The sequence below is a fragment of the Pelobates fuscus genome, chromosome 6 (assembly GCF_036172605.1).
Source record: "Pelobates fuscus isolate aPelFus1 chromosome 6, aPelFus1.pri, whole genome shotgun sequence".
NCBI lineage: Eukaryota > Metazoa > Chordata > Amphibia > Anura > Pelobatidae > Pelobates > Pelobates fuscus.
In genome coordinates this window covers 189892932-189916056 of record NC_086322.1, presented here as the reverse complement: position 1 = coordinate 189916056, position 23125 = coordinate 189892932, and the positions used below count along the sequence as shown (strand labels likewise).

The following is a 23125-nucleotide window of genomic DNA, read 5'->3' as shown; positions in this document are numbered from 1 at the left end:
TAAATCAGCTTCTTGTAATAAAACATAATTGTGAATTCCTAATATAGGAAATTCATTGGGCGTGTGACCAATATACAGTCAGGTTTACAAATAAAATGTAATAATGAGTTAAGAAACTTAAAACATATGGAGGCTGACCATATTGATTTGTGGTCAATATTTTAAGTCAAAACTCATAAATCAAATGGACCACAGCCGCACTGTATAAAGAACACAGTATCTGCAGATCCAATTATGTCATCATGTGTAATTTGTAGGATACAGCAGCTTGTATTGGAAAATAAAAATCAGGGCCATATTCTTCTATTTTAAGGAATTATGTGCTGCTTATAAAACAATTTCATAAAGAGTCTTCATGTGATTGCAAGTGAAGTTGTCTGTGCAATTACTATCACAAAGGAAAAAAAATAAACTGAAATAACCCCCTTAGCTTTTCATGTATTCTCTATAAAATCATGGCAGTTTGCAGGCAATACTAAAAGGAAACAGGTCTATTTTTTTTTTTGGTAGTGCTGATAATGAAGGGCCGTTTTTAATCTATTTAAAAGAAAAATAAATGACAAAGTGACAAATGCAAAGAAGCTGTTTGTTAGCTATGGTTAATTTAAGTATGGGAAAGTTTAGGGAAATGCCACAGTCATAGACATACTTTTTAACAATAATATTAATGATATTGTTAATTATAATAAGCCATGGATCTAGGTAGGATTTTGATAAATACACTGAACAAAGTTATAAACGCAACACTTTTTCCCCCCATTTTTCATAAGCTGAACTGAAAGATCTAAGACTTTTTCTATGGACTCAAAAGGCCTATTTCTCTCAAATATTGTTCACAAATCTGTCTAAATCTGTGTTAGTGAGCACTTCTCCTTTGCTGAGATGATCCATCCACCTCACAGGTGTGGCATATCAAGATGCTGATTAGACAGCATGATTATTGCACAGGTGTGCCTTAGGCTGGCCACAATAAAAAGCCACTCTAAAATGTGCAGTTTTACTGTATTGGGACAGTCTGGGGTGTGGAGGGTGGGGGTTAGGGGGGCCGAAACCAGTCCGTATCTGGTGTGATCAACATTTGCCTCATGCAGTGCAACATGTCTCCTTCGCATAGAGTTGATCAAGTAGTTGATTGTGGCCTGTGGAATGTTGGTCCACTACTCTTCAATGGCTGTGCGAAGTTGCTGGATATTGGCAGGACCTGGAACATGCTGTCGTATACGCTGATCAAGAGCATCATGCTCAATGGGTGACATGTCCGGTTGTCCATAACATATGCCTGCCCAAATCATAACCCCATCGCCACCACGGGCCACTCGATCCACAACATTGACATCAGCAAACCGCTCACCCACACGTATAACCACACCAGCCCATGACATGCTGTGTGTCATCTGCCCAGTACAGTGAAAACCGGGATTCATCCGTGAAGAGAATACCTCTCCAAAGTTCCAGACTCCATCAAATGTGAGCATTTGCCCACTCAAGTCGATTACGACGACGAATTGCAGTCAGGTCGAGAACCCGATAATGACGATGAGTATGAGGTTACCTGAGACGGTTTCTGACAGTTTGTGCAGAAATTCTTTGGTTATGCAAACCGATTGTTGCAGCAGCTGTCCAGGTGGCTGGTCTAAGACGATCTTGGAGGTGAAGATGCTGGATGTGGAGGTCCTGAGCTGCTGTGGTTACACGTGGTCTGCGGTTGTGAGGCCAGTGGGATGTACTGCCAAATTCTCTGAAACGCCTTTGTATACTGCTTATAGTAAAGAAATTAACATTCAATTCATGGGCAACAGCTTTGGTGGAAATTCCTGCAGTCAGCATGCCAATTGCACGCTACCTCAAAACTTGCGACATCTGTGGCATTGTGCTGTGTGATTAAACTGCACATTTTAGAGTGGCCTTTTATTGTGGCTAGCCTAAGGCAAAAACAAAAGTGTTGTGTTTATAATTTTGTTCAGTGTATATTATTGGGATAGATTCTGGGTTAGAAAGGAGAAGGAATACCCAATTCTGATGCTTTACATGGTCAGGAGATCTGTACTAATTGGGGGTACAGGGATATGAAGGGTGAGCATTCCCTGGTTTTCTTTGAGCATACAGGTTCTTTACTAGTAGGCTTGACAACCCATTGGTAGATCAACAGGACAAGTGTTTTTCGCAATCTCAGGGCTTTTTAAAGTTATAAGGCCATTATATTGCCTAAGGATCTTTGGAACACTTGCAGGTATGGCCGCCATCATGGGGCTGTAAGGAGCCTGATCGAGCAATGTGGCTCGCATGGAGTGTACCACAAAGCGGTACTCCAGCAGACTGGAAATGTTGGAGTGCACTGACTGCCTACTCTCTCTTCTTTGAGGTAGCACTGGAAGTAAGATATATCAGATGACTTCCCCCAGCACTTGTGGAAGCCACATGGCAGGTCAGAAGAGGAGCCAAGTACCTGCCCTGTACATGCCAATTCTCACTAGATCCAAGAGAAGCCATCCTCCAACTGTAAAAAGGTAACTTAAAAGAATGCATGTTTGTGTAGATGGGTACGTATGGCATTGTGTGTAGTATTTTATGTGTGTAGCAGTAGTGTGTGTGTGCAGTAATGTATGTGTATGTAGCTGGATGTGTGTTCAGCAATGTATGCATGTGTGGATCTATGTAGATGGTGTGTATATTTATCATTGTGATTGTGTGTGTATATGTTTATCACTACAACACTATATGGCTGTTCAAGCATTATGGAGATGAAGTCCACAACACTTAAAGTGCAAAAGGTTGCCTACCCCTGCCATTGAGTATCTCTGTCTAGTAGCCTGTGTGTCGGGTGCCTAGACTGTGGCTTGTAGGGGGCCCCAAGAATTTTGCTGGTGGCCCAGCTTGCAGCCCATCTTTATTAATGTTAACCCAATTCATTAGTTCCACTATACAGAGAGATAGGGCGAGGCAACATGGACATATCTTACTAACAAAATCAACTAAAAAAAATAGGTTAACATGCTTGTTAATTAACCCCTTCAGGACGGAGTCAATAGTACACTCTGATCAAAACAAAATGTAAACAGAAACTGGAATTTGCGCTATATGTCTGTTCAACCGTAATTCATCTCTTTCATATTATGTGCACCCACACTTATTATATATCATTATGTTCAGGAGAAACAGGGCTTTAATCTCTAATCAGCTATTCATATATTAAACATAATGTATTATGAATAAAATAAAATAAACTGTGAGAAATTAAGATTTTTTAAATAATTTGTAGTTCCGCCTGACATTTTAGCTGTACATATCATAATACTGCTAGCTTTTACTGCAATAAAATGCCCATATTTGTATTCAGCAATGTCTCATGAGTAAAACGGTACCCCCCATTAACAGGTTTTACAGTGTTTTGGAAAGCTACAGGGTACAAAATAGCACATTTCATTTTCCAGCTGCTGTGGCTCAGAGACAGAAAGCAGGACTAGGACTGAGAAGTTCCCCGGTTCAAGTCCCCTGTTGGGAACTCCAGGAGCGACCACGTCTGGCTGTCTGTCTAACTGGTGAGAACCGTGACATTTATGAAACGCCAAAGGTTATTAAATTCCTTAGAGAGACTGTCCCACAATTTTCTAGAGGTTCAGGAAACATATCTGAACATCTGGAAAAATATGATAGAGCCATGAATTCATTGGGCATGTATGATGACATCCATAAGAAATGGTTCATCACGTGGACCTTTGATTCAATGTGCCGTGTTTATCTAGAAAGTCTTCAAGCTATACAGTTAATGTCCTGGTCCAAGATGAAATATGAAATAATCATGGAATATGGTAAGTATAAAAAAAAACATTGCTTCTGCAAAGAAGGCGCTTTATAACTTAACTGGGTCACTTTCTATGTTTCTATGTTCTCATTGAAATTTTCCAGTTTGGTAATGTTACCTTTGAGACCGTATGGTAGCCCAGGAATGAGAATTACCTCCATGATGGCATGCAATTTGCAAAAGTAGACAACACAAGGTATTGCAAGTGGGGTATGTCCAGCCTCTTTTAGAAGCCACTTAGTCACTAACACTGGCCAAAGTTAGCGTTCATATTTGTTTTTGTGTAAAAAAAAGCAAAAAACAAATATTTGGCCAGTGTTTGTGACTAAGTGGCTACTTAAAAAGCCTGGACATACCCCACTTGCAATACCTTGGGTTGTCTACTTTTGCAAATGGTATGACATCATGGGTGTAATTCTCATTCCTGGGCTACCATACGGTCTCAAAGGCAACATTACCAAACTTGCAAATTTAAATGTGGAAAAAATTAAATGCAAGCCTTATATTTAACTTTCTAACTTTCCAAAACACCATAAAACCTGTACATGGGGGGTAATGTTATACTTGGGAGACTTCACTAAACACAAACATAAGTGTTTCAAAACAGTAAAACGTATTACAACAATAATATCGTCAGTAAAAGTGCCGTTCGTGTGTGAAAAATGCAAAAAACTTCATTTGTACTGAAAATATAATCGTTGTAATACAATTTACCATTTTAAAACACTAATATTTGCGTTCAGCAAAGTCTCCCGAGTAAAACAGTATGCCCCATGTACAGGTGTTATGGTGTCTCGGAAAATTACAGGTTTAATTATAGTGCTTGTGAATTAAATTCTCTGCACTTTCTGCCTGGGTTGTCAGGCACGTCAATCAAATTTTAATTAAAAAAATAAAATAATTATGTTAAACGATTACTTAAATATACACATAGAATTTTAATATATATATATTTGTGTACAAATATATATGTATTTAAATTCTACGTGTATACTTATGTAATCATTTATGTAATTATCTATCTATCTATATATATATATATATATATATATATATAGCCATTACGGCGTTCTATGCCGCCGCAACAGCTTTAAAGACCATTATAATGGGGACGGCATTGAACGCTGTAACGACGTTAAGGAGTTAAACATTGTGTAAACAACATTAAAACCAACAAGTATTACACAATAAAATCAATTAATCATTATGATGCCACAGCTGGCATTAAAAAAAAACGTTTATAGTAAAGACAAAAAGGAATTGGGGGCACACCCGGAACATGCATTTTTCAGAAAAGGTACTGCCACAGTGACCAAAATTCATACATAATGCAGATTAACTTAAAGTGCACACATAAAAAACTGTTTAGTCAGCCAATATAACTTGCACAGTTTCTGACAATATTGCTCTCATTATTTGGCAGATTTTGATTGGTCTTTGGGAAAAACGAAAGGCAATTTTATTTCCCAGCAACTTAAATAATTCTGGCAGATAAAACAGGAGATGTCTTGGTACAGTTCCCAAAAGCTAGGAATATTGTAATCCAACTCTGAAGATCCATGATTCATACTATGAGCATCAATATGTCAGCATTAATTGGACAATAGCTATTAAGCACAATATCACAAATCAAATGTTCAGCATCAGTATGCTGACATCGTTAAAAGACAAGAGGCTAGAAAATAATGCCTGGAATATATCTTTCTCAGTTTAATGGTCCATTCCACCGAAAGGGACCACGAAAGGTAAGGTGCCCTTAATCTGACCTGAGAACCAGACGTGGTGCGTAGGATGTTTTATTATATATATATGACACATTTCTGGACAGTTCTTCATGTATAAAATGTGAACACTGTAGACCTATACAGTGTGACCAGATTAGGGACTTTTTTGAGGTTGACTGTGTGAAGTGGTAAAATCGGAAAAGGATGACAGAAGGATGGACAACTAGGTTCCATCAAATCCTTATTTTCAGCAACAAAAGATATGCAACCACAATACATGATAACACAGTGATTATGAGTTTATCACACCATAGTGTGGACCTTACAACTTTTCAAACCTAAAGGGACCTTTGTCAGGTCTGTGTACATACACACAGATTAAATACAATTCTTCATTACACACATCTCCCTGGGAAGGAGATATGCAACCATAGAGTTTTAACTTTTTTTTTTATTCTTTATTTATGTATTGTTTCCACATGCAACATGCCGTAGGACATACAATAGCAAGTAAAGAAATCAGAGACAAAATACAGCAAACATCATGTAACACTGCTAGAGTAGAGGAAGATTGTTGGAGCAAGGATTTTTTATATATGACAAAGATGGGCAAGACAGTCTAAGTAGCCATGACTATTTAATAATTGGGCTACGAAAGGAAAAGAGGGCAAGGTATACATTGGTGAAAGGCCCTTCTGGTGGAAGAAAATTATGTAGCTCATATGTAGACAATAAAAAGGTTGTTGAGACTATAGAAATTAGGAGAAAATGGTTTCATATGTGATAAAATTAAAACTTAAATTTTATGCATAACTACCATGACAAGAGGGTAAACATTTACAGCTTCTAATTACCCCTGAGCACCAGGGGGATGGAGGATACAGGTGCTACTTAACAATAGTGATTCTATTTTAATCCTAGGAGAAAGAAGAACAACAAAATAAAAACTGAAAATAATAATAATAATAAATCTAAAAATAATAATGCAAGGACAATGGAAAACAGCAATCAGAGACACATTTTGACAGGACGCTTCATAGTGGAAGGGCTTATCTTATCCAAAGAATGTCAGTACAGTCTGAGCCTGTGTAACAAACTCCTTGTATTTCGTATACTCCCAAAGTACTGGAGCCTTAAGTGATTATAGCCTGTTCGCATAGTACACTGATTCGTACTCTCCCGAAATCCTAAGGTCGTGGGAAAAATCAATCGGTTCGCCGCTCGCATACCCAAACATCAGTCAAGACTTGATGAAGGGAACAGACCGCACACATGGCATCTGCCCAAATTAGACCAGAGAAATAGTAATAGCGGTCACTTTCGGGATTTCAGAAATTAACAAAATGTCGAACGTTTCCCCTGGCTCATAGGTGTCAGGGTACCTGAAGTCTCTACCTCTGAGAGAGGTAGAGACTTAGAAGTTTATCCGTCCAGAAGGTCTGTTTCCTCCGTCCCTCGCGGTCCTTCCGGTCATTTACACGCCGGCCGCGAGGGATCCACTTCCTTTTGTAACACGACGCCCAGCAGTCGACGTCATGACGCCAACCCGGACCGATCTGTCACTCAATTGTCTGGAAACTAATCAGGACTCGTCGGAGGCGTGTCTACTCTCCTGAGCCAGGGTATTTAACAGTGCTTCTTCCATTTGCTCATTGCTCTGTCGTGGTTCTAGCCTGTCTAGTCACTCAGTGCTCTTGTATTCCAGTTATCCTTTTGGTTCCGACCCGGCTTGTTTGTATTACTCTGCTTATCTCTGTTACCCTTTGACTCGGCTTGTTCCTCGCTTACCTGTCTTCTCGTTCCCTCGACCTCGGCTTGCCTTTGACCATTCTCTCTATCTCCGTACGTTAGTCCGGCCATTCTAAGGTCCGGTATACGTACCTTTCTACTGTCTGTACTCTTCGTGTTGGATCCCTGCCCCGATCCTGACAATAGGTAATGACTGTTCGCCTAGTAACAATCCTTCTGAACAATGCTCGACTGTCTTGTCGGGAAAAGAAGCAGGCGTTCATGTAAAATCACCGGTGTTCACGAGGTCGAGTGTCCGACTTATAGTTCCAGACACTCTGCGATCAAGTCTCTCTGCCTGCATTCATGCGACAATATGGCCGCCGTTTTCGCCAGCACATGTTGTTCGGTTATATGAACAGCGGCCAGCAGGAAGAGCATTTAAGTCTGTGGTTTCTTTGTTCAATGAGCCAGGGGGTGGTCAGTGTTCAGTAAATTCATCTACCGAACACATGGGAATTAACTGGGATAATAAAATACAGTATCTTGTCACAGCCTTGTCTACTGCGGAGCAAGGCACAAAAGGGACAATATTCAGAAGATCCAAGGAGCATCCTGCAGAGGAGATGTGGGAAGTGGGCTGATCAAGCCCCATTCTTCTGAGGAAGGAGCCCGAGTCTTCAGGTAAAGTAAATAGGAAGGTGGAATCTCCCTTGGTGGCCAGGTGGATGTGGGATGGACCCCATATGTACCTGATGCCAGCCTCTCGGAGGGTCAGAGTGACCCGATGAACTGAGCGTCTCCAGTCCAATGTAGTCCTGCATAGGTCCTGCAGGAAAGTGAGCTGCATATGTTAAAATTTGAAGGGGCTCTTATTTTTAAGCGCATCCACCACCATCTTGTCGCAAAATTATTGGTAGTGAAGTAGGACATCGCAGGAAGTTGCCGCCGGAGCCCTGGTGGACTTGGAAAGCCTGTAGAAGCCATCCACTGGTCTATGTTTAGCTATCCTGGGGTGCAGTATAGCAGAGATAAGGCGCCGGAGGAAATGTGGCAGCTCACTGTCATCTACGGATTTGGCTATGCCCTGTATAATAATGTTATTGTGCTGCCTTGCATCGTCCAGTACATCCAGTCCGGCCTGTAGGGCCTGGTGTGAGGACTGGAGTTGCTGATACTTTTCAGCTGTGCCTACTTGGAAACATCTTCTTTTCATTTTCACAAGATATGTGACTGCTGTCAACTCCTCTTGCAGCACTACAATATTTGTGTGAAACAAGGTGCAAACATTTTAGTAGGACCAAGATGTCCCTTAGCCACCAGATCCCCTTGGTCCCCCAGTGACACTGGGGGAAATGGATACTCAGCCTTAGGTATGTTGTCATTTAGTTGTTCCTCCTCCAAGAATGAGCTCCTGGAGTCCAGTTTTGCCACCATTTTATGTTTAGGCCGAACCAGAAAGAGATCCCCTATTCTCCTGTTGATGTCTCCCAAATGGGTTTTTAATTTCTTTGACCTTTTCCACATATTGATGCAAGGGTCAGGAGCTGAGAAATATAGTCAGGTTATGGCAGTACAGCTTTCACCGCTAGAGATCCGGAGCACTGCAGACAATGACTGCCCGCGGTGATGTTCAAGTCAAGACCCCCAGAGTGTTAGCTTTTAAGTGAAGAAAAAAAAATAAACATTTGCACATATTTGTACAGAATGCCTTACGCAGAGTAAAGAAGGAGGAGATACATACACAGTACTTATAACTTCTATCGCTTTGTCCATATTGTATACATGCAATAGTACATTTTTAAATGTATTATAAATTATTTTATGTCTACATAATTCCCTCAGTGTTTCTTACTTACTTGAAAATAATTAAATTAATAAAATACCGACTTTGATGTGTGTCTGTATACACACACACACACACCTATACACACATTGTACATATTGTAAAGAAGTGTTAGTTCCTAATTCACTTTATTCCAGTACATACACATGTACTATAATTGCTTCACCTGAAGCGCTCTACTGCCCTCTTCTGTCTGTTCAACAAAACTAAAGCTCAAGCATTTTCAAAAAAGATCATTAGTTCTCCACGCCTTAACTGGTAATATGGATTATAGTTATTATGAATGATTAAAGTTGAGCTATATTTATATTAGTTATATTTTCTCTGCACTATTATAAATAGTTTAAATAGGAATAAAGGTGACATGTCTACTGTCAATCTTCAGTTAGCTCAGTAAAGACCAACATGATGCTGTTAGCATGCATGCAAATGCAGTTGTCATGCATTTTTGCAAGACTGTCTCTGCCTGCTGTACACCCCTTTGCCTCTTCGAGTCACTCCTCCCACTTCAGCCCCCTTTGTTCCACTTTAAACCCTTGTGACTACGTCAGACCTTTTAGCCTAGAAAGCTATAGACACATTTCCCCCGTTAGACCCCTGTGCCCAATGTAAATCCCTATGCCCATTTGAATTGTCATTGGCTGAAATGTAACTGTTACATTTTTCAGCAATTCCTTTATGTATTTGCAGTTTATTCCTATTTGCTAGGACACTCTGAAAGTAATTGTTTAGCATTGTCACGAAAACGTACCTGCCTACTACAGTTGTTTTTTTGTCTTCTTTTCATTATTATACTAATACAAAACTATATTTTAGCATATGCTTTAGGTTCCCATCAGAACCACAGAGGAGCATAAAAGATTCAAGATTAAAGGCCATACTGTAAAACAGATTAATTTTCCTTGGACATGGGAGGAACACAACACAGAAGCACTACTTCAACTCTTATTTCTAATTACCAGACTATTGCTTCATGGCATGTCAACTACATTGATTGCATTTTCAAGTTGCTGTGAATGCATTGGGTGAATACTACTTACAGCAGAAAGTGACTGAAATAATCTTCCATTACTAATACGCATTGCACAATGCATTTCTTTTGTCATATTAAAATATGTTGCTACTAGTATGGCATACAAAGTATTTTAATAACATTTTGTTAAATTTTTAAGAAGAGAGCTTTGGTAAGATCATGGTTTAATTTTAATACTAGTGTTATCTATATCTGTGAATATACAAAATCAAGCCCTGCACTCAAACTCCCACTATTGTCAACAATGACTATCAATGACATCATCCCCAACATGCTTCCCACCCCATGTGTTTCCTACTAATGGTTAATAAGTGTGTAGGTGTCTAAAAAAATACCCCTCTTTATCACTTTAGAAATTATACCGTTTAGCTGAAAGCAGCAAAGTGAATTGTTAGTGTGGGACCCACGTAAGAGTTTTGCCTTGATCAGGCAAGTTAGCTTACACTTGAATGGCCATTGGAGTGATACTAAAAAACACTATTTTAATGTGCATAGGGATTTGGGACAGTGCTGAAACTAAACTTTTTTCTTTGGTTTTTATTGACTTTATCTGTGGGCAGTGTTTTGAGACTTTTAGAGAAATAAAAAACTTATACATATTTTTTTTATTTAAATATAATAAAGAAAAGAATGTATAGTGGTCAATATAAAAAATGCAATCTGTAAAATCTGGCAAATAAATCCTAAAGCAAAAAGAAGAAGAATATTGTTGCCCTGTGTATGTACACATTTACACATACAGAATACAACAAACAGAGAATGCCCAGTTTGCCACCTTGCATTACAGGTGCTGCAAATCACAGGCATACTAGGAGACACATGTTTCTGCATTTAACAATCTCAGATGTGTCTCTGCCAATCATGACGGTTTCTTTAACATCAATTTTTAATTTATTCCATAATCAGCTCGTTGAAAGACAGAAAGAGTCTCTGTCATGGGTTAATTGTTAGCTTTCATAAAAAGTTACATTTGTCTTAAACATGTTGGGAGAAAAGTGGGAAACAGTGCTGGGGCAGAGAGGCAGAAAGAATGGGCTTAGAGCAAAATGTATCATTATTTAAAAATACAAATATTAAGAATATTCTCAAAATCACCCAGCTTAACATACTGTACCTAACCTTCTTGTGGCACCAAAACTGTGGATGCCTAACGAGCTGCTTTAATTATTACCCTAAAACAGAACATGTGAATGCAAGTAAAAAAGTGCAATATATTGATATAATCTCTATTAAAGGACCACTCCAAGCAACATAACAACTTAACTAAGATTTCCTGGTTCTTGTATTGTCCCATTAACCCCTTAAGGACCAAACTTCTGGAATAAAAGGGAATCATGACATGTCACACGTGTCCTTAAGGGGTTAAGCTACAAGTAAGTAAATACATTGCCACTATAATAACAGTGGAAGTTTGAGAATTGAGGGTTGAGATATGACAGCACTGTTATTTTTTTTCTTTTGGGTTTCTTGTCTTTGTGTCCCTTGTATTTTAAGATTATACTACCCCCATTGCCACTTGCCTTTATTTATCTTTTCTTCCTTGCTACTTATCTCAATATCTAGGGTTGTTTACATTTTGTTCTTCTCTGTCCATGATGTCTGCTGTTTACCCTAATGTGGGATTATTTTGATTAAAGATATTGTGGGTAAATTAGTTTAGCAACTAAAGTGAAACTTTGCTGGAAGGAATACTATAGGCAGCCATACCCTTTAATCTCATTGAACTGTCCCCTTAATGCTACAATGTAAAACACTGCAGTTTTAGAGAAACTGCAATGTTTACTTTGCAATGTTAAGACTGCCTCTGGAGGCTGTCTTCCGGACAGTCACTAGAGGCACTTCCTGATGTTTCACTGAGTTTAGCTCAGTGAGACTATGCTGGATGTCATCACTCTTTACATGAGGTCATCCAGCATCTTCTATTTCCCCATAGGAACGCATTGATTCGATGCTTGCCCATCGTGAAGGCCTAATGCTAGTGCGGCACTCACAGTACATGTACATTAGGTTCCCCCTCACGGTCATGTCAAAGAGGCAGAGACAGGTCCACCACTGATGTCTCTCGGAGCAGAAATTATATAGGTTAAAAATTAGTATTTTAACCCTTTCACTGCCGCAGGGTCTGGGGGGGGGCGCAGAGGGGGCAGATGAACACTCTAGTTTTAGGAATACAGTTTTGTAGTCCTAACACTATAGCAGGGGTGCCCAAAAGGTAGATCCACAGATGTTTTTAAACTACAGCTTCCATGATGCTTTTTCATTCTAGAGCATTCTAAAGACATGCAAAGCATCATGGGAGTTGTAGTTTAAAAACATATGGAGATCTACCTTTTAGGCATTGCTGCACTCTAATGTTCCATAAAGTTCTTCCCACCACCAAAATGTGTCAAGTTCCCATAAAACACAGGCCCTACTTTTTCCTATATGTGATGTACAACTAGAAAACTAAGATGAAATGAAGGGGAAATAGAGAAACAAAAAACAATATATGTAAAAGCTAAACCGGAAAAGGTCCAGAGTTGCTTTGTAGGAATACCAAACACCATAACCACTAAAGAACACTGTAGTGGTAATGGTACTGCCCCCAATTATAAGCTGTCTTTTGGAAGTAGTGGCGCCCAGCAGACTCCAAATGATTTGAAAACAATTTGATGACTTACAATGGGGGAGTGTGGCCAAACTTACTACATTAGGCCACAGTGGTTATGGGGCTTGGAGTGTTCCTTTAAGGGAGGTGGGGAGGCAGTAGGGTTTGGATGGTGTAGCACAGGGATGTCGAACATGCGGCCCCCCAGATGTTGCTGAACTACAACTCCCATGATTCCCTGGCTATCTGTTTCATTGAAAGAATCATGGGAGTTGTAGTTCAGCAACATCTGGGGGGCCGCATTTTCGGCATCCCTGGTGTAGCATCATTAGTGCAGTTCTTCTTTTCTGTATCTCTTGGATCAAATTAATAAATGGGATTAGGCTAAAGTTTGTTTTTTTATGAATAACCAAATATGCAAAAGTATGAAGACGTTTGGCTGATTTTAACAAATAATTAAACAACAGCAAAATGGTATTGAAAATACTGCTGAAATAACCTGATTTGCCTTTTGTGCCTAGACAGATGGGTTTCACATAGCAAGCTTAATAAATCATGCAATTCCTTTACTGCCACCGCAATACAGAAAATCTTGTAAATGAAAGTAATCTTGCTATTCCTCCAGAGACTTCCCAATAAAGTGAATGAAAGTAATCCTAGCATAGTTTCAAGGGATAAAAATTTGATTTTTCTCTCTCTCTTTTTTTTTTTTTTGCTAGAATATACTAAAACTGATTTGCATAAATCATTTAAAACATCATTTTGGAAACAGCGTATAAAGAGGCTTAAACAGAGTACCCATTGTGTCAGTTTGGTAGAGCTCTTTTATAATATTCTATATAGGTGGTACTTGGTTCCAAGAAAATTAAACAAAATATATAGTGATCAAACCGACCAATGCTAAAGATGTAAAAATGCTAAAGGATCTCATTTCTACATTTGGTGGGAATGCCCAAGGTTGGATGCTATAAAAATAAATCTCAAGAACCTCTAGAAAGAGTTAACAGGGAAGGATTTCCATTTGACCCCACAGCTCTTCCTCTTCCACTTAGACCCTCCCCAATTTGATAAACAATTCTCCTTTCTAATGATCCACATTATGCTAGCAGTAAAAATTTGCATGGCGAGAAAATGGAAAATGCAAGATCATCAAAATTGGTATGATATATGAAACCAAATAAATAACCAGTGTACAATGGAGAAATGATTTTATCTTAAGAACAATCAGATGAACCTATAGGTTAAAATATGGGCATATTGGCAAACATCGGCCTACATAATAGCTAGGCTCTCACAGTAGGCCAATCATTGAGGACTCGGAGCATATAATATAAAGATTAGCAGGCCGACTAATAGAAAACTGGTACCGCTCTCTCCCCCCACCCCCCACCCCTTTCCGTCGCATCAGAATGAATGAAGTATGGAGTATGAATGACTTATTGAACGTAAGAATGTAGTTATAAATTTTAATGTTCAATAAAAAGAAAAAAATGATTTGTATAATGAAAATATCTGGTGACAATTTCACTTGAAAGACATATGTAGGTATTATATTGAATGACTTCATGTCACAGCCAGACAACTTCCGTAGATGTTATTACCAGCATGGTCACACTATTAGCAGTCCTGCAAAACAGAAATTAAAATCTTGTTTCAAAAAGTCTTACTCACATTAGTAGGTTCATAGTAGGCTGGCCCCATACTATGGTCCATTGTAGGTGGAAGTTGTTTAACAAGAGAGCCATTCTGTGTCTCCTCGTAACCAAATGCTTGCCCAGGTGTAGGAATTGAAGGAGCCCCTGGTATATAATATTTCTTCACATGGCTTAAGATTCTCTGTAAAAATAGTAATATCTTCATTGTAACATCTTCATTGGTTGGAGTAACCTGTCTATCAAATCTCCATAGAAAATGTAAATTATTCCCTAATTTGTAAACTGTAACTTGTTCTGTAAGGCTGAATAGTATGTTATTGTGACTCTTTGTTCCAAATAGTAAGTATATGACACATAACTAAAGTTCTATCACAATAAATACTGCACTATGATGTCATCACGTTTCACTGTTATGTCATAATTTAACATATTTTCCACCATTTAATTTATCTAAAGAGGATATTTATATACACTAAACAAAATTATAAACACAACACTTTTGTTTTTGCCCCCATTTTTCATGAGCTGAACTCAAAGATCTAAGACTTTTTCTATGTACACAAAAGGCCTATTTCTCTCAAATATTGTTCACAAATCTGTCTAAATCTGTGTTAGTGAGCACTTCTCCTTTGCTGAGATAATCCATCCACCTCACAGGTGGACATATCAAGATGCAGATTAGACAGCATGATTATTGCAAAGGTGTGCCTTAGGCTGGCCACAATAAAAGGCCACTCTAAAATGTGCAGTTTTGTCACACTGCACAATCCCACAGATGTCGCAAGTTTTGAGGGAGCGTGCAATTGGCATGCTGACTGCAGGAATGTCCACCACAGCTGTTGCCCGTGATCATTTCTCTACCATAAGCCGTCTCCAAAGGCATTTTAAAGAATTTGGCTGTACATCCAACCGACCTCACAACCGCAGACCATGTGCAACCACAGCAGCCCAGGACCTCCACATCTAGCATCTTCACCTCCAAGATCGTCTGAGACCAGCCACCCGGACAGCTGCTGCAACAATTGGTTTGCATAACCAAAGATTTCTGCACAAACTGTCAGAAACCATCTCAGGGAAGTTCATCTGCATGCTCGTCGCCATTTTCAGGGTCTTGACCTGACTGCAGTAAGTCGTCATAACCGACTTGAGTGGGCAAATGCTCATATTCAATGGCGTCTGGCACTTTGGAGAGGTGTTCTCTTCATGAATGAATCCCGGTTTTCACTGTACAGGGCAGACAGCGTGTATGGCATTGTGTGGGTAAATGGTTTGCTGATGTCAACATTGTGGATCGAGTGGCCTATGGTGGTGGTGGGATTATGGTATGGGCAGGCATATGTTATGGACAATGAACACAGGCGCATTTTATTGATGGCATTTTGAATGCACATAGATACTGTGACAAGATCCTGAGGCCCATTGTTGTGCCATTCATCCACGACCATCACCTCATGTTGCAGCATGATAATGCACGGCCCCTGGTTGCAAGGGTCTGTACACAATATGAGAGAAATAGGCCTTTTGAGTTCAGCTCATAAAAAATGGGGGCAAAAACAAAAACGTTTATAATATTGTTCAGTGTCATAGACTCAATGGAAATAATATAAATGATAATTGTAATAGGACATTTGCCAATACCATGAAGATCTTAAATAACTAAAAGTGCATCTAATAGTTCTTTATGTGTCTGTGAATGTTGTTACGTTTAAAACAAGATCACAGCAAGTAGTGCCTGTTCTAGCAGCAAAATATGGAGAGGGAAAAAACTCCATAATACCCATCATTTTGGAATGGGATGTTGAAAAACTCCTATATGTGTTGTGGTGAAGTGTCCACATAGGTTTGTTAATATATTGTATGTTGGTGATTTTAAACACATTTTAAACACATTTTAAGTGTAACCCAAACAGTCTTTTGATAGTGAGTTTGTTTGACTAGGGAGCATTTGATTGTCGCAGGACAGCGATTTGCAGCACTTGCTTACCAGCCTTCCAATGCTTTCATATGGAGAAATATTGGATTGGCTGAAATCCTCGATCTGGATGATCTCAGCCAGGGAGGTGGAGGCCTGTGTGGTGAGGGTGTAACAGTAAGTAAATCTCACCCTTTAAACCCTCGTTCGGTGGGAGGTAGATACCAAAATAGGTAAGGTGAAACTATAGCATTAGGAATATAGGAATACATGTGTCCTAATGCTATAGTGTTCTTTTGATGCCACTCAGTCCTGTCACACATTCATCTTCCATAGCACATTACTGTTAACTTTAATATAATTTATCGCCATCAGCTACCCATCTTATAGAGCATATTTTATTTTTTTTAGCTATAGTATAAGCTATTTGGTTATGTGAGGTGCTCATGTAGCACATTACAGTAGGGTCTGTTGCGTTATGGTTTTGGAATGTTCTTGTGTTACACGTTTTATTGCTATGAATCTTTAGCCATGTCAGGTAGACATATACCCTTGCTGAGTTTGCCATGAACTCTCTAGGCTTGCAGTGGCTAGTAACTTTTAAGGCCTGGCCAGTAATTTAAGGCTTGAATTAGAGAGTGCAGCAGTGCACGGTGTCAGTAAAACCGTGTGTTTTTAATGCATATTTTATTGCCACTCAAAATACAGTACAGAAATACAACAATAACCTGCCTGTTGAAATTCTTTAAATGTTAACGCTATACTAAAAATATTTAAATAACTATCTCTACAACTCACTATTCGAAGTAAAAAATCTAAACTGTACGCTGCCTGAGACAAATGCTTAAGTACATAATCAGCTTACTGTTTGTGGTTTTGTTGGAGAAACAGCCTGGTTCTTTTGCAGTATTTTCGTATCCATACTTGAAAGCAGTTCATATTCACCAGGCCCAGGTACAGATGAGGCAGGCTCTTTAAAACGTGATTCTTTGTTCTTCATAGTTTGCCCTCCTTTAACCTTATCCTAAAAGTATTATATATAATATGTATATACAATATTACACATGGTTGGTCAATTTCTGATATAAGAAAAAATAATAACAACAATGAGTCAAGATTATCAGACAATAACAGCTTCACTGATTAAATCTTGTCGCAAATAGGTTTGATACCCGTATCATAACACAGTGATTTCTTTTGAAATAATGTGCCAGCCTCGTTACCTTCTTACACCATTTAAATCAGTCTCTTGCATGAGCTGTGCTGTGAGGTTCTGAAAGCTTGCAAGGTATGAGAAGGCAGTGCTGCATATTTCATAGAAGCAACTCATTAAATTATAAGGATAAGGTTGTTGAAAATCTCCTATGGTTGTATCCCACTCTTACCTGGTTGCATAAAATGCAAATAATGGAGGATATGTGATTTCAAAGAAAAAAAAACAGAATATGATGCTCACTTTTAGAGTTACAGAGAGAACCTACACCACTTGCATATGAGACAGTGCATGGGTAGTCCAGATCCAAAATGCTGGCACAAGAGATACAGTAAACATAGACTATCATTTTGGCCTCCTTTGGGCCTCATCTGTGAGTTATAGATGATATCAAACTGAGCAAAGGATCCACGTCTGGATGAATTTTTAACATAGTAAGACCTTAAATAAATTCATTAAGGGAATACTTTAGTATTAGGAATACAAAGATGTATTGCTCTGCCCCTGCTGTCCCACTGGTAATATATGTTCTATGTTAATGGGACCTAATGTCCCGTCTGGTCCCCACCCATGAGCATCGGGTGGGGACCCTAAATACCGTATATACTCGAGTATAAGCCGACCCGAATATAAGCCGAGGCCCCTAATTTTACCCCAAAAAACTGGGAAAACTTATTGACTCGAGTATAAGACTAGGGTGGGAAATGCAGCAGCTACTGGTAAATTTCTAAATAAAATTAGATCCTAAAAAAATTATATTAATTGAATATTTATTTACAGTGTGTGTATGAATGCAGTGTGTGTATGAGTGCAGTGTGTGTGTGTATGTATGAGTGCAGTGTGTGTGTGTATGTATGAGTGCAGTGTGTGTATGTGTGTATGTGTGTATGAGTATGTGTGCAGTGTGTGTATGAATGCAGTGTGTGTGTGTGTGTGTGTTGCAGAGCCTTGGTGGGGAGTGGGCAATTTTTTTTTTATTATTTTAATATTTTTTTATGATTAATTTGTATTATTTTATTTTATTTAATTATTATTATTATTTTTTTAATATTTATTTTGTATTATTTTATTTGTAATATTTTTTTTATTTTTTTTCGTCCCCCCTCCCTGCTTTACAAAAAATGTGCTGAAAAACTCGGCTTATACTCGAGTATATACGGTAATTAAATAATGGGTGGGACCTAGTGTCCCCCCAGGTCCACACCCATGAGCTGCGGGTGGGTACCCTAAATAAATAAATAATGGTGGGGACCTAACGTCACGCCCCCAAATAATAAAGTCACTAGAGGTCTCCAAGATCCTAGTCACTCTGCCCCAATAAAAATACCGTACCTAAAAATAGTGAGGAGGGGGCAATAAACTAACCCTGTAAAATAAAATGTTATACTTACCATTAGATGTCTTCTTTCTTCTTTTCTTTTCTTTCTTCAGCCCCAAAAAAGGACAAATAAAAATCCATAATACCCATCACAACTGTTAAAATGTAAAAAAAAAACAGAGTGCAAAAAAGATTTAGATTTAGTTTTAAATGACAGCAAGCAGCCACTGGCTGCTCATTGTTTAGGTGACATGCCCCTCCTCGCGGCATGCCAGAGGATTTAGCCTCCCTTTTATTAATATGGGGGTCATAGTGACCCCCATAGGTTTTAATGGGGTGGGGTAGGGGGTGGGTGGGAGGGGAGTAGGAATTAATATTAATACAAGGAGGGAGCTGGTATCAGAGTCCATACAGATGTTCAAACAGCTATTAGATGCATACTTGCAAAAACAGATTATTCAAGGATATAATCTTTCAATGTAGGGTAATAACTGCTTGAGCCAAGGATAAATCTGACTGCCATTCTGCAGTCAATAAGGAATTTGTTTCCTAGCTTGTTGCAAAATTGGAAGTGCTTCAAACTGGGTTTTTTTTTTTTTTTTTACTTCTTTTGGATCAACAGCAAAAAAACAAATGTGAAGAAGGCTGAACTTGATGGACACAAGTCTCTTTTCAGCTATGTAACTATGTAAGAGGCAGTACGCAATTCTCAGGTGGATTATTTAAAAAAAAAGAAAAAAAAGAAAATATATGGTTTTACTTGAATGTGTACAAATCTTGCTAGAAGAAGGGAGGTTGCCCTAAATGTTTGCCTACTGTTGCACTCTAGTAGGAGTGATACTGTAGGAATATATTACCTATGGGAGAATTTCCTTGTTTAAACATAATAATGACTTTAATAGCACAGAATGTACATATATAGGTGCTTATTTTGGCTAATTATTAAGTATATTTCATTAATTAAAAATTCACTATGACAAACTGTCAAAAAAAGTACCTTTACTTTGGAAACATCATAGTGTCCGGGACCAGGAGCAACAGATATTGTCTGCTGGACATTAAACGCAAAATCTCGCTTTGCCAATGATAAGAAGGGAGCATATCCATCTATAAAACATGGTGAAATTTAAACAATTATAAAAAAAACACGTAAAATTTTAAAATATACATATATTACTACTAATCTGTCATAGATGCAAACAGCACACGTACTCACATTTAAAATGTTTACATGTGAACAAAAGACACCACAGTAGCCACATAGAATGGTCTCTAATAATTCCTCATAACTAAACAGTTAAAATAAAATAAAAAAATTAATTTGAAAAACTTGATTAAGATTAAGGCAAAAAAGGAGGAATGCTTGTATTTTGTGTTTTTTTTATAATTATATATATATCCATGCATTTAGACTTTAGGTGCAGGGTAAAGCAGGTTTGGTGGATGTCTAAAATTATTGCCATTTGAGAATATTTAAACTAGGCATCACACTGTTAAAGGACCACTAAATGGTCTTTATTTTTTACCATGCAATACAAAACATTGCCATATCTACTAAACAGATTTTACACACCTCTAGAAGTGCTTCTGCTGAAGTATACACACTGAATTATACACACCAAAATTATGTGCAACATCAATCTTTTACATACCAACCAAAAATCAGGAAACATTACCCATTTGATACCATTGCTAGAATTTAATTTATCCCATAACTGGATCTGGATATCGTTGTTTACATGCTGTCTATAGACTACAGGAGCGTGGCCTTGGCATTTAATTTGAATGGTTGATGTTTCACCATAGTTCACACGCACCTGTTTTGTAGGTCTTCTCGAGAGGCAAGTCATAAGATCCTGGACCAACATTTTCGTGAGTGCTGCCCAAACAGACAGCAAGAGAACGAGGAGCCCGATCATACATTGTCACCTCAAAAAAAGACTGTAAAAAAAGTCTTATTAATATGCGAGTGAAAAATATAGTAAAAATCCCTTTGAAATACAAGTATTATTATTATTATTATTTTATTATTTATATAGCGCCAACAAAGTCCGTAGCGCTGTACAAATAGAAAGTAGTGCATGTAGTTAAAACACCTGACATAAATGATTGTTTCCACATATTGGCAATTAGATCAAAAAGAAAAATGTTGAATTTAAAGTAACCACTTTACCAAATGCAAGTATACAGAAATAAATTAAATAACACATGACGTAAAGGAAGAAGAGTACTTTAGAAATCTCAATATAGCTAGTAAGACTAACTATTAACTAAGTTTTGAAAAGGCTAAGTGAGAGAATGTGCAGGATCTAAAAACAAGGGAATTCATTCTAGACTAGATGCTAGGTATGCTTATATGGTATACAATAGATATACATATACAGTATATGTACATATGTCTGATAAAAAATTCGAATCCTTATTGTCATAATTAGCCTCTAGAAGTATGCTTGTGAGTATGTGTGGGCACTAAATGTCTGTTCACAAGTTCTTAAGCAGCCCATTCATGGAACTTAACAGTCATTATTTCTAAAGTTCTAACAGCCCCTAGAATTAAAGTAATAAGCCTCAGCTCAACCCAAACTAAATTAAATTGCCAAACCATACTAAATTGTTTGACTACTTACTGTGTACCAACATCAGGGTACTCTAGGCCAGGGCCAGACTGGGACAAAAACTTCCCACCGGCATTAAAGACCCCTTGATGACACATGATGCTTTGGCACGTGGCCCACTAAGCATTTGCCTACTTTGCCTGTTGAACAATTCAAGCCTGCTCCTGCCACCATAACCACTACAGCGGGCTGCAGTGGTTATGTTGCTTGGAGTGTTCCTTTAATTCATATGCCAAAATTGTATTAAACTCCAACTATAACAATAACTCCTTGGTAACTTGCTTTGAGGAAAATGGGCATGTTGTATTTACTCTTATAATGTCAGTTTATTAGAAAACAAATAAGGATTAAAGTGAACCCTGTCATATATATATATATATATATATATATATATATATATATATATATATATATATATATATATATATATTTAAAACCATGAGGGTGGGTGTGTGTATATATATATATATATATATATACACACATACCCAAAAACATGAAAATCTTTATAAATGTCTAGTTATCACAGAAACTTTATCTGGTGAGTCATTTTTAACTATTTTTTTTTGGTGTAATTTACCTGTATCTTCAAAACACAAGTTAACTGTGTAATGAAAACAATGGTGCATGATAGAGTAACATCTGCCCTTTTACACACATAAATGCACAATAACTTAATGGGTGCACATTTTAATTAACAAAATGGCTGGACATACTTATTTTATTATTTAAATAGTGTGTGCCCTTAATTTTGATCTTGGAAATATGGTTAATGATTAACATAGAGAACTGTGTTAAAAACAGATTGTGTGATATCATTTATAAACCAAAATGTATCATGCTTCATAAATTAGTAGATTGCCCTCTGATTCAGCCCCTGCTACAAAGCAGAAATGTTCATATACAGAGACAGTGAAATACAACTAATAAATGTGAACAAGCACTGTGTATACCACATACACACGCCATGGAAACGAAATGTACAGTCACAAAGGATTCTGTATGACATATTACGTGACCTCATAAATAACTGCATACGTCAGAACGCAACAAGTAATATGCATCTAATAAACATATTTCATAAACATTTGCTTTTTGGAGAGTGCAGGTTTACATAAATGTTTATTTTTACAAAGTTGCTTGTATTTGCTGAAATACAGTACCGACCTCTCAGGATTTGGTGTGTTCGCAGGATATGGGGCGCTATATCCAGGTACAGTGTGGATCTTTGCTCCGAACGTTAGCAATTCAGGAACACAGTGCTGGGACGCGTTACCATGGAGACCGTCGGCTGTCAGAATACACATGACTCAGATTGCACTGCTCACTGAAACATGACTGACTGCTCCCGCAGTGACAGCATAGGAATTCACCTGTACAGTCTCGTGTATACCGAGTTAGCAGTCAGAAATAATGTTCGCTACAGTATATAGGGGGAGATAAAATACCTAAACTGTGCTTTGTAATGAAATTTTCACTTTGTAATGTGTATGATACGCCATATAATAATGAAGATATTAAACTCGATGCTGTATAATGGTTGTTGTTTTTTTACAATAATCATAGCTCCTACTCTGACCGGGCACTGTGACACATTATTTTGTCTCAGCAAAGCACATACATCGGGTATTCAATCTAGATAAGCCACAGGTGTTTACCTTTCCTTGAAAAAAAATATATAAAAAAAAAACA

General features: G+C 38.0%; 1 protein-coding gene across 1 annotated transcript in view; it reads right to left on the bottom strand.

Moving 5' to 3' along the window:
- Positions 1-22672, bottom strand: part of STPG2 (sperm tail PG-rich repeat containing 2) — a 512492-nt gene extending 489820 nt beyond the window's left edge. Inside the window, exons 1-5 of the mRNA XM_063458613.1 lie at positions 22601-22672; positions 20636-20759; positions 19816-19925; positions 17153-17311; positions 14392-14556 (exon numbers count right to left, since the gene is read on the bottom strand). Coding sequence (XP_063314683.1) covers positions 14392-14556; positions 17153-17311; positions 19816-19925; positions 20636-20741 — 540 coding nt within the window. The 5' untranslated portion in view covers positions 20742-20759; positions 22601-22672. The remainder of the gene's footprint in view (positions 1-14391; positions 14557-17152; positions 17312-19815; positions 19926-20635; positions 20760-22600) is intronic.
- Between the last annotated feature and the right edge of the window lie 453 nt (positions 22673-23125).